Source organism: Micrasema longulum, unplaced genomic scaffold, assembly GCF_059751315.1.
Source record: "Micrasema longulum isolate JH-2025_06_02 unplaced genomic scaffold, ASM5975131v1 h1tg000654l, whole genome shotgun sequence".
Taxonomy (NCBI): Eukaryota; Metazoa; Arthropoda; class Insecta; order Trichoptera; family Brachycentridae; genus Micrasema; species Micrasema longulum.
In genome coordinates, this window is record NW_028277850.1 from 174316 (window position 1) to 187172 (window position 12857).

The 12857-nt window shown below is 34.8% G+C and overlaps 1 protein-coding gene across 4 annotated transcripts; it reads right to left on the bottom strand.

Annotated features, from left to right (window-relative positions):
• Positions 1-1214: 1214 nt before the first annotated feature.
• On the bottom strand, positions 1215-10800 carry LOC148279880 (uncharacterized). Of its 4 annotated transcripts, none has more exons than XR_015822762.1 (4): positions 10501-10800; positions 7758-7998; positions 3798-5114; positions 1215-3759 (listed from the first exon to the last, which is right to left on the bottom strand). XR_015822762.1 is itself a non-coding variant. In XM_088229258.1 (3 exons), the coding sequence occupies exons 1-3, from the start codon at positions 10506-10508 to the stop codon at positions 4275-4277; spliced, it is 1089 nt and encodes a 362-aa protein (XP_088085384.1). In that variant the 5' UTR covers positions 10509-10791; the 3' UTR covers positions 1215-4274. The 4 variants fall into 4 exon arrangements, 2 of the variants coding, with proteins under 2 accessions (XP_088085384.1, XP_088085383.1); XR_015822761.1 differs by having other exon boundaries at positions 1215-3750; positions 10411-10501; XM_088229258.1 differs by having other exon boundaries at positions 1215-5114; positions 10501-10791.
• Positions 10801-12857: the final 2057 nt, after the last annotated feature.

Below are 12857 nucleotides of genomic sequence, written 5' to 3' on the forward strand. Positions count from 1 at the left end.
CTTTGTGAAAACTCTAAGTAGGGTAGGTATTTCGTTTTGTAAAAATTCACGATATTTGAACCGTTACAACTTCGCATGTATATCAATTTGTTAAAGTTTTATTTCACAAATCGATAAAGCTCACATGGAAGAACCCATTTCAATGAAAAAACGCATTTGGTTTTTTGTAGAAATTTTACTTTGTGAAAATGGTCCTCAATTGCGTGTATTTTTTAAATAAAAAAAAAATCTCAGTTATCATTTTGGGTTATTAAGTAACGTTATTTAAGAAATTAAAATAAATTACTTACAGTTGTGATTTTTTGCTTCTTTTTTTACCTGATTCCGTGATTTACTTGAAGGTGTAAAGTTAAAATTGTGTTTTAGATGGTAATTTTATTATTATTATAGAAAGTCAATATCTTCCAGCCAACCAAAATGCCAACGACCGGTTAAAAGAAAAATCGTACTTTTTTTAACAATTTTTGTAATAAAAAAATACACATATAATTTTTTTAATTCAAGCTGTTTTTTAGTAGGTTAATAGAGCCTGAATAAGAAAGAATTTATAAAAATATGTACTTATAAATGTCAAACCTCACTACAGCGTCGCTGCACTTCAGCGGTGCTGTGCGTCAAAATTTTGTATGGAAAGCTGCGCAGGGTAGCGCAGGTGTATTGCTGTTTGTTTCATCCAAAACTGTGAAAAGAATAATTCATTTTGCACCACTCTAGTACTGAGTGATCTTCAAAATGACACTATTTAAAAAAACATAGGATGGTAACAGTATTATAATTTTTTAAACGACTGATAAATTTTCTAAAAATGAAATATAAGTGGCGGCCTCCGTGGTTACGACGCTGGGTGTTCTGTGATGTGATTCACCTGGCCTGTTGTGGTGTAAAAAAAAAAAACTTAAAAATGAGAGATTTTGCGCTCTATAGGACAAGCAGCACACACTGAATTACCACGCCATACTTGTACCCAACGCTTTTTAGAAGTGCACTTGGCAAGCATGACGTTTGACGTCAAAATGTCGTGACACCAACTGCGAGCCGTTTTTTCCAAAAGTTATTGAAAATACTCTATTACTGTTTTTATAAAAATGTTGCTTTATCATGCAACCTATTTTGTCAATTTCATCAAAACCATTTAATATTTAACTTTTTTTGATGCAACCGCCTCCTCAGATAAATTTCACTTAGACTAACAATGAAAGACATAAAATGTATTATTTGTAACAACTTTTAATATATTTATTTGCACATAAAAACAACAATATTTAAAACATCTTTATTGTGAATACGATTAGAAATGCATCGTAATACCTAACCGCTTCTTAAAATTATGTAATATATTATAATATTTATTATAAAAATAAATTATGCTAAGACCTCTCCGAGGGGTATTCATTTTTAAAAGTGCGTAATATTTTTTATTTCTTTCTTAACCGTAGCACGAAAAAATCACAATAAGACAGAGATGTCTCTAGAGAAATCACTTTAAAAGTAAGTGCCTGGACTTGTATATTCCTTTTGTAAATAATCTCTCATCTCTATCTTGAATCGTATGTTTACACATACATTTTGATGCCCAATTTCGAAAATTGCCAAGTCCAATTTGTCGGTTTTGAGTCAACTCTCTCTTCCCGGTGATGTGTGGCTAGTACACATTGCATCTAATAACTTTAATATCTCTATAAATATAATAAATTATGGGTGAAGATTTTCGATATTTCACTGTTAAACATTTACGTATTGATCAAATTAATTTATTATTAAATAATTAATACTCATTGGGCACAGAGAAATAATTTTATCAGAAATCTTATATAAATCTCTAGTACAATCAAAAGTTTACCAATGTGTCGCATTTTTGCATCAATGAAATAAAAAAATAACGAACATATGACTGTCTCAAACAGCCTTTACGTCTCCCTCTCGATACTAGAGATATTCGCGAGCAAGATCCATTTGCTCGTGCTGTAAGCGTTAGCAAATGGTTTTTTCATGTTTTCAGCGATTATATTTTATTATCACTTTTGACTTCAAATATAGTTGATTGAAGAGGAAGTCTATGATTTTAAATCTCTCAATTTGCATGTATATTTTTATACACAGCACGGGAATGGTTAAGACCACTACCACATAGAGAATTTTGTGCACAGAATTATCAAAAAACACAGTAAATAATTTTATTGCAAACAAAGTAATAAACTTACATCAAATTTGAATTAAACTCTTATAAACTACTCTCTGAGGCTAGCGATGCACATATCCCAACGTTGATTCCCTGATTTAAAGCATATTATCTCTGTTATCTGGTCTCCATATTATGATGTTTACATCAACATTATTGAATCAGTTCAACATCGATTTTTAAGAAAGATAGACTGGAGGTTGGGCTTATCCAGAGACCTATATACGCATAATAAGTTAGAACCTAGCTTAAATATATCTTCTCTTCAAGACCGTCGAAATAAATTCGACCAGAAGTCCTGTTTAAAATTCTCAACTCACTCTTTGATGCGCCTGAACTACTGAGCTCGATAAAATTAAATACCCCAACTAGAAACCTCAGACGAGACTTACTCTTTCATACCGATAATCATAGAACTAACTATGGTTTTCATTCCCCTATGCCCAGAATTCTTAGATCTGCCAAAGAACATACCAGTCTTGATTTCTTTGATAACAAGAATCACATTAAATTGTAAACACCTCTCTCCCGCTTCCACTCCCACCGAGTCTACTATATACCATTGTGTCTTTCTACTTTCTTTTATAATAATTTTCTATCCATACACATCTCTTAAAAATGCCCATTGGGCATATTTATAAATAAATAAAATAAAATTTCTGAAAGGCTTCTTTTGGAAGTGGCCCTCTCCGGAATGGTGACAAAACGTTTCACTTTTAGCACATTAAAAAAAAAAGTAATTATTTACAAAGTATAATACATTTTAATTACATTCTTTCTAATTGGGAAGAGCCAGAAGTCGCACAGTGCTAATTCATAAGGCAGATGTGGACAGACAGGAACCTTTTTATCATATACTTGAAAAAATTGTGAAAAAGTTTTATATGCAAAAATAAAGAGGAAAAAAATTTTTATATGTATTTTCTGTTTTCAAAATTTTGTCACCAAAATATTTCAATAGCAAAATAAATCTTTTAACTGGAAATATTGCAGAAATAAAAAATTGACTTAAAAATTTTGGAAAATTGGTCATCCATCATCATCATCATCAAACCGTTATCCGCACCCGATTGGGGCATGGGGCACCGTGTTGTCAAACCAAATGCAGCGTATCTTGATCATGTGTTACATCTGCAGGTAAGATGATCAGCTAACGCTTCAGTTGCCAATCCAGGGACAGTGAAAGATTTTAGTGGAAAACCACATTTGAAAACAAATATTTGAATATTTCATGTCAACCTTCCCAGGAATCGGACTTGGGACCTCCAACCTATACACTATGAGGCGGACGTTTCTTTACTCGATTTACTTTATCAAGATTTTTACCCGCGAGCGTGCAAAAGCACTCGTCCAGGATTTTGGTTATATTTCGCACACAACTGTATTCTTCGCTTGGACACAGACAGTCATGTTTGAATATTATTATCTATTTTTGATCAAATACGCATGTGGAGATTTTTCAATCTTCCCTGAGACATTCTGCGAACTCACTTAAAACATATAAATTTAGAGTTCCATTCAGTCTCAACTTCTTGTTTGCTGCTTGTAAAAGTTCATATTGCACTTGATAACTTTGAACACTGACATTAACATTAACATTTTTTTTTAACATTAACACGCGATTGGGAGTAGTCCGCTGTTAATTTTACACAGTGCGTTAAGTGGCCACTTCAACTACACCCCTGTCTGCGCCCGATGGTGCTTAGGGCACCGCATTGGTACACTTAAAGCAGCGTACATCGATCACCTGTTACGTAAAGGTAAGGTAATCAGCCTACACTTCAGGTACATGAAATATTGCACTGTAGAATCACCAAAATTAATATTTCGTGTCGACCTTCCCAGGAATCAAACTCGGGACCTTAAGCACGGTAGACGAATGCCCCAACCGCTACGTCGAAAGCACTCGTCCAGGATTTTGTTTCTGTCCACGCACAGAACTGTATTCTCTTTCCGCTCGGAGGCCACAAGCTAATAATTCCATTTTCTGTTCGGCAAAAACTCCATCTTACTCAAATATCTGGCAAATAATGAAGTTTAAAAACAAAAGGAACTATTTTACATAGATTTTAAACACAAGTACACATTTATTGTACTATGGAAAAAGGCTAACCCTTACTTGGGCGTGAACTGTTTGGTGTTTTTTTAATAAACTTAGTACCATAAAATTATACCCGCAGTCATCGCAAACAAATGGTTTCTCTCCGGTGTGAATTCGTTTGTGTGTAGACAAGTGTAACTGGTCTCGACACGCATAACCGCACATTTCGCATGTGGGAGGGTCCGGACCAGCGTGCTCCATCTTATGCCTGTTCAATTCGTCTATTCGCATACACGTATAAGGACACTTATCGCACGTGTGATTCTCAATTTTTCCGTGCGTTCGTTTGTGTTTCTTCAAGTGGCTCATTTGCCTCGAACGGTAATCGCAGCGGTCGCACGCGTACGGCTTCTCCCCCGCGTGCGTCATCTTGTGCAGTTTGAGGTTGCCGGGACGCGCGCACGTGTAATCGCACGCGTCGCACTTGTACGGCTTTTCGCCGCTGTGCACCAGACTGTGCTCTTTGAGGCTGCCCGGCTGGATGCACGTGTAGGGGCAGAGAGGACACGCGTACGGCCGGATTCCGGAGTGCGTCAGTTGATGTTTTCGCAGGTTGCTCGGTCTGGAGCACGTGTAAACGCACTGGTCGCAACGGTAGGCAGACATGCCCGCGTGCACTAATTTGTGTTCGCGCAGAACGCTGTTTCTAGTGCATGCGTATGGGCATATGTCGCATTTGAATGTTTTGCCGCGCTCGTGAGTGACTTTGTGTCGCCGTAAACTGTCAATTAGAGCGTAAGTGTTCGGGCAGAGATCACAATGGTACGGACGCTCCTTATTCCGGTGTTCGTTGACCGATTCTTGAATCGGTTGGCTTTCCTCTGGCTCCACAGCCTGAAAAATCAGTTACAATTGAAATTAATCAAAAGCAAAAGGTCCATTTTTTGTATAATTTCTTCCAATATTATCTTTTATTTGCTGATCTGGGCCATTTGCTTACGCAGCAATTTGCCTCCCGTAACTTCAAACTTGAATTTATATAAAACTAAATGTTATCTTAAGTGTAGGTACATTTAAAAATAAGTTGAAAGGGATACAATATGCAATAAATCAATGGACCAGAGTGAGACAAATTATTGAAACACGTGTTGGCGGTGTACTTTAAGAGAAGATTCTATTCCATGAAAAACATTAATTGTTTTATTACAATGTACACGGTCCCACTAAGGGGGCTAATAAGGGTGAGTTTTTAAATTCTATCTGCTGATTTATTAAAATTCTATCGCTATTATTTTTATCAAATAAGTGGAAGTGTACTAAGTATTTTTAAATTACTAGCTTTTAATATGTAAATATAAGTTATTACATCATTACAATGGAAATCCATAAAGAATGAGGAACTTCAGCCCTACGGGAAATTGGATACAAAAATGTTTTCTTACGCGGGTTAAAAATTAGAGCATTAAATTGTACGGCAAAGTTTCTTGAAAATGTACAGAAAAAATAATAAAAAATATTTTGATAAAAACGCATTACTTTAAATGACGTCACTGGTTCATGTGAATCAACCTATGATCCGAGAGCTATGGAAGATTTCCGGTCTGCTTGTCGCTTCTGGACCAATAGGAAGAACTGAATGAGAATAAGCGGAAATGAACCTCTGACGTCACACGCGGAGTTATTTCAGAAATAAAAAACTTTGAAAAATCGTAGCGCCGATAATACGATATATAAAAATTTAAAAAAAAAAAATTGACCTAGTTTAACAGTCTATTAACAAATATTTTTTTTTTAAAAACCACTGAACTTCCTCATTGTCAATAAATAATGTAAATCAAATATTGGGCAGTATTTAAATTCATACTAAGTGGGCATACATAGAATATATATAATAATAATAATTATTATTATAATATATATATAACAAACATAGAAAGGATTGAATGAAAAATGTACAACGAAAATTTTTAAAATACCTACATTATAAAAACAATAAAACGCTTAGTACTTACAGCCAATCTGACAAACAAAATGGATTTTTTACCCTTGAAAATAGACCCACTGTATCTGAATTATGCTATTTACATAAATTATTAAATAATAAAGTAGACTCTTTTAACCTACTCTCCAAAATTAATCTTAATGTCCCCTTTCGCGTGACAAGAAATAAGTATTTGTTCCATCTGCCAGTCTGTAGCACTAATTATGCACAACACTCTTTCTTCTATCGTTCTTGCTCTAACTATAATGCTTTTTTTTTCATCTATGAAGTACTGTTCATCGATCAGCATAGAACAAACTATGGCCTAAATTCTCCAATGACCCGCCTTTGTCGTATTGTTAACTCAAGACAAGATCTGGACTTTTTTGGTTTAAGTTTACAACAATTTAAACAAGCACTAAATAAATAGTTCAGATCTTGTCTCGATGTCCCTTATGTTTGTCAATGCTTCTTTCTTTTTTTTTAATGTTTTAAACTATTCTTTTATTGTAATATTTAAACCTTATAAATTGTATACATGGACAATGTCCGTTAATAAATAAATAAATAAATTAATAAATCTATAGTTATATTTTACATGTCCCTAATTTATATAAAAATAAATTAAGACTCCTTATATCTGGCTGCGATACAATCCTACTTACTATTTAATGATGCTCACACTTACACACACCTCAACACTTACTCCTACACTAATACACATAAACACACATCTGCACTTACTCTCATACAAATACACATAAACACACCCTTTTGTTTGTATGATTCTTATTTAGAGACTTTGCTGGTTTGTCTTTAAACTGTATTTTTTTTAATGTTACTATATCATTGTCGACTGTTTGTTTCTTTAAAATAAATAAATAAAAGACCGAGGGCAAAAAAAAATATATTGAAAACGGCGACTTGAAAATACGAATTTGAATTACGAGTTATTCAGAACGATCGCAGGAGGTAATATAGAAGTCTAGGCATCTACAGGGCTTTTGACCTGTCAATGGCTGGTTTAAGTGGCCACTTTACACACTGTGTAACATTCACCATTCTGCCCATATTCGAACATCTATATTCCTTCAATTCTTTCATCTGTTGATGTTTGTGAAGTAAAAGAGCTGAAACCTTTATTTATGCGGGTGAGATTCATCTAATTGAATTATTTCAATACTTTTTCATGGACCGGGTGGATTTATCAACAATATTTTGAGTTTGTCCAAATTTTTGTATACAAGTACTGGATTCAACTCCCTGGGGAGCTGTTTATATTAACATATTACAACAGAGGTGAAGAACATTTAATGAATCTCACCTGCATAAATAAAGGTTTCAGCTCTTTCAAAAATTGAAGGAATGTAGATGTTCAAATATGGGCAGAATAGTGAATGTTACATAGTGTGTAAAGTGGCCACTTAAACCAGCCATTGACAGGTCATAAGCCCTGTAGATGCCTAGAATTAAATATTACCTTCTCTTAAATGTTCGTAGACTTTTGTTACCAAGTTACTATTTGTGATATAATCGATAAATTAAATATTAGTCACCTCTATTTTGATGTGGTCCGGCAAGCAAGGTTGCCACTCGGGGGATCGGGAAGGGTCAGGGTAGGACAGGGCGAGACGGGAGGAGACCGGGGCGGGTGAAACGGGGTAGCGCGGCAGGGGGATGGGCGGTGCGGGGCGGGAATCCGACAGAATGTTGATGGTGGAAATAGAGAGAGATGGGGTCGGCACAAAACGGGAACCGGAGCGAACTGAAGCCTCTTCTGGTCTGGGCAATGCGTTCCTGAAAACAAATATACTTCAAAGTAATAAATAAAATAATCAGCAATATTTTGAGTTCGATCAAATGTTTATGGGCAAAGATTGGAATCCACCTACGAGGAAGTTATTAAGATAAACATATTACAACACATGACTTTGTGTACCTCAGCTCCTTTACCTCCAACAACGGCAGTTACAGACCTGAGATTGATCGCAGGAGTCAAAAGGCCAAAGAAGCAATGAACCGCTTGGAGAAGATTTGGCGAGATCGAGATATATCAATAAACACAAAAAACGGTTGATGGAAGCCCTGGTATTCTCCGTTTTCCTATATGGGGCTGAAACGTGGACAATATGTGCCTACGAGAGGAAGAGGATCGATGCATTCGAGATGTGGTGTCGGAGAAGGCTGCTGCGTGTGCCTCGGACAGCCAGAAGGACGAATGCATTGATACTGGAAGAGCTCCATTTTACAACTCGTCTATCAGTGGTGTGTTTGAGAAGGATACTGTCTTTCTTTGGACATATTGCTAGACGTGAGCCAGACAATCTGGAAAAGGCAATAATGTCTGGCCGAGTTGAAGGTAGGAGAAGCCGGGGTAGAATGCCATATAGATGGACTGACCAAATAAAGGTGGCTACGGGGCTAAAATTTGATGAGTCAGTACGTCGGGCCGAGGACAGACTAGAGTGGAACAGACTAATCAGAGGTGTTCATGGTGATGACGATCCTCAGCATTGAGGGACCAAATTGGAAGAAATTACAACACAGACGGAGAACATTTTAGAGAAGGGAGTGTGGAAGTCTAGACATTTACACCGCTTATGACTTGTCATTGGCTGGTTTAAGTGGCCACTTTACACACTGTGTATACTTTACCATTCAGAAAATCGTTTTCAGGCGTTGCCTAGTAGGTGAAATAATTAAGCCGGGTGAATCTTTTTTTTATTTTTTTTTATTTAACTTTTTGTACATAATGTTATTTGTACATTGGCGGGCTTATTGCCAAATGGCAATTTCTTCCAACCAACCAATAAAATAAAAGTTTTATTTTTATAATTCAAGTTACAGAACACATTCAATAGAAAAAAAGATTAAAAATTTAAAGATATATAAAAATAGAAATAAACGTATTTGTTTATAAATTACCTTAAATCGAAACTATTACTCAATGGGAAAAAGGAAAAAAGAGGAAGAAGGAAAGGAGGAGAGATTAAGGAAGAGAAAGGAGATGTTTCTTCAGACGTGATTTAAACAGAGATAATGTAGTGACATCTTTGATGGTGGATGGAAGATGATTCCACAGTCGAGCCGCATGGACACTATATGAGTTAGAGAAGAAAGAGGAATTGTGTATGGGTATTAAGAGAGTGCCTTGAGAATGAGAACGAAGAGGTAAACCATGAACTGATAAGCGTTGAAATTTTTCACACAGGTATATAGGAGCGTTAGGACTATGAAGTAGATTGAACAGAAGTGAGAGGGAGTGATAGTCTCTGAATCTCACCCGCATCAATAAACGTTTCAGCTCTTTCGCTTCACAAGGTTAACGGACGGAAGAGATGGGAAACATGAATGGCCCATTTCACACCACGGCAAAAATCTATGGCGCATGATAAAAACAATATGGTGCATGGATATTTATTGTTTTACAATTATATATTTATTTAATGCCTGGTAAACGCAATAACCAGTACACCATAAGACCGACTAATCTCCAGTCGATTTCCTTTTGCAGGATTTTCACCTGAGAGTACTTGCTAAATTTAAATAATGATTTTGATAAAATTTGTACCAAAGTAGAGCCCTGACAGATAATTTATTTACAGATTTATACATTAATGATATTGAAATATTGTGTCTCTTATTATTATTATTATTATGGATAACTTATATAGCGCCATTTTCGTAATAAAATACCTCAAGGGCGCTTGACATGGTGATTATATTGTTAAGTTAATTTAATTGAAGCTTTTAAATTTGTAATTTAATTAAAATAATTTATTTTGTTGTCACGTGCTACGGATTTATTCAAATGATTTAGAGAACAAGTGGGTTTTAAGTTTTTTCCGAAACTTCACTTTCACAGCCTCGCACCTCTGCTGGGAGAGCATTCCATGCCATAGGGCCTGCGACCGCAAATGCGCGTTCACCAAATTTAGTGCGCTGTTTGCGCAGAGGTATAATAACTCTTCCTCTCGCCGTAGACGTAGCTGATCTAAGCGTGAGACGCCTGTCAGCTAGTTCATCTGGAATGCATAGTTCCCTTAGATATTCCGGAGCCTCTGGCGGTATACATCTTTATGTAGTAGCAATTTGATCGACGGGATAATGTGTCAATGAATCCCCGTTTCTTTGTATTAATTATTATTACTATCAATTATTAATTTACAGATATTTTTACCGGGTAGTGAAATGCACTTATCCACATACTGCAATACCGCCTTCGCCATGAAAAATCTGGGTCAATTAAGGTTACGCTAATAAACTAAACAAAATAGCTCGAAGCACACATCAACTCACCCTTCCATTTGTTATCTGTATGTCATCAAGCAATTCTCGCGATAATTAATAACACAACTCTAAAATAACAAACATAATATAACAAGTCCTGTTGACATATTTCCCTCGAGTAACCCCGCTTCCGGGGCAATGATCATGTAAATAAATACATATTTAGAGTAATTAGGTTACTACGATTGATTTCATTACGCAATCGAAAGCTAAATCAAAGAATAAACACCGGAATCACATTAAAAATATTTAAAGTAACAGCAAGAACGGCCCTGACAGACACTGACAGTTCTCAAACTTGTATCTTGTATTTTTTAAAGAATAAAATGGCGACATTTTTTGTGAAACAAAAAAGTGTCAACTAAAGTACCTACTCCGAAATTATTTCAATTTATCAGGCGGGGATAGTTAAAACTAAAGAAAATAACTTGTTTTCGGTAAAGATAATGGGTCAACAAGTAATTCATGTTGATAGATGGTGAAATATTATATTTAATTGACTTATTTCAATTCTGGAGCCATTTTCAACGAGTTGTAAACAACTCACTATTAGAAAATCGGAACCAAGTTGTGGTAGGTGAAGTTCAAACCTTAGATATCTGATTCACGATTCTGTGACACAAGCCATTGGACCACAACTCGAACGTTGATTTTTGTCAAATGTACAAATTTTCCACAACAAATTTTACTTGTACATTGTAAAAATGCCATTCATTTTTTCTGACCATTTTGCGTGTGAATATTTTTGAATAAAATCTACTTCTATATCATTGCCGGCAGCAAAACATAAAAGCTAAAGTATTTTTTACGCTCTGATTTGATTTTTGGTATACTGGATCAAACTTTTTTGTTCTCGAGCCTTTATTATTTGCATATCTTGAATTTTTTTTTGCGAATATGATTATATCGGTTTCCAATGTGACAGGGCTTAATTTGCGTACTGTATTTACTAGGCTTATTTGTAACAACATAAACCCATCATTACAAGATATTAGATAAGAAAAACTTCTTCTGTATTGTTTGTTATCTCTGAGAAAAAAAATTTACCTACATTCTGTATTCCGTAAGTAATTTAAATTAACGTGCTATAAGTAACATCTTTTATTTATTTTCATTTAATTTCGAATCATAAAGTAAGACTCACATTAATATATTCTTATTTGTGCCCTTATATAAATGTATAATGTAATACGTATATTATTTGACGGGCGCTGTGGCTCAGTTAGTCGGACGGCTAACTGTGAAGCTGGCGTTCAGCTGGCATTCACGGCAGTTGCAAGAACGAAATCCAGTAAGCATTTTTTTCTCAATTTGTTTGGATGTTGTGGTGTGTTTTTCATTACTTCTTTCCATACCCTCTCTTTCCCACCTGCTGACAAGCCTCTACAATAGAGGCTTGAGGGGTTATTTCTCTTTTATCTAAGTAAAAAAAAAATTTTTTAAGACATTATATCCTAACCTTATGTTAGAATTTTTATGTTTTTTTTTTTAAATGTTTTTTTCCTATACAATGATATTTTTTACTGCCTTATATAAAATTCAATTATGTGACTTCGTTTTTTTCTAAATGGGAGTCTGATTTTTTTATTGGTTCTAGCTCACTCTCATTTTTTTCCTAAAATTCTGTGTTTTTTATATAGTTAAAAAAAATTAACACAAATATCATGGTATTGTATACAAATCTTTTAAAAAATACACATTCAAACAAACATACACGGGAGTAGGTACTTTTTGAATAGAAGATAATGCATTTATTTACATTTTACAACACTAAGTTCTATTGTCTTCGGGCTATATATAGCAACCACAGACTACAGATATATTTAGACAGGAAACTATGGTACTATATCTAAGTACTTTTGGCGTCGATCGCAGCGCTGTCTAGTGTGGCATACAAGAAGCTTGACGATGGCGCGAAAATTCAAATCACTGCGTTGCATTATATATTGATATTTATTGTACAATATCAATACAAAATTGCTTAATTAAATACAAGTATTAGCACGCAATTTAATCTTTCTGTCTTGTATTTAAAAAAACAATTTTATATTGATATTGCACAATAAATTTATTATGGAATAGGAATACATAAATAAAAAATTTTAAAAACATTTTTAATAGTTTTATTTTACTGTTAAAATAAATCGCTCGATTCTATTATATACGTCAGAAAGAATCGAGAAAGAAAACTGACACTTGTAAAATAATATTATATACATGTGTAGTTAGTATATTGGATTATCAAAAATAACAATTGAGTATTATTTAAAAATTGTGCAGCATTGTGATCAGCATTGGATCCCTGCTATTCCTGGATGAAAAATATTTTCTTCGTGCAGATTAAGAGCCATGGCATCAACAATCAC

Excerpts from the sequence above, each read along its gene's own strand:
- LOC148279880 (XM_088229257.1), bottom strand. The coding sequence starts at position 10,430 with ATGGCGAAGGCGGTATTGCA. Across the intron at positions 7,999-10,410 it reads ATGGCGAAGGCGGTATTGCA|GAACGCATTGCCCAGACCAG; the intron begins GTATGTGGATAA and ends ATTTGTTTTCAG. Across the intron at positions 5,115-7,757 it reads CGGACCACATCAAAATAGAG|GCTGTGGAGCCAGAGGAAAG; the intron begins GTGACTAATATT and ends CTGATTTTTCAG.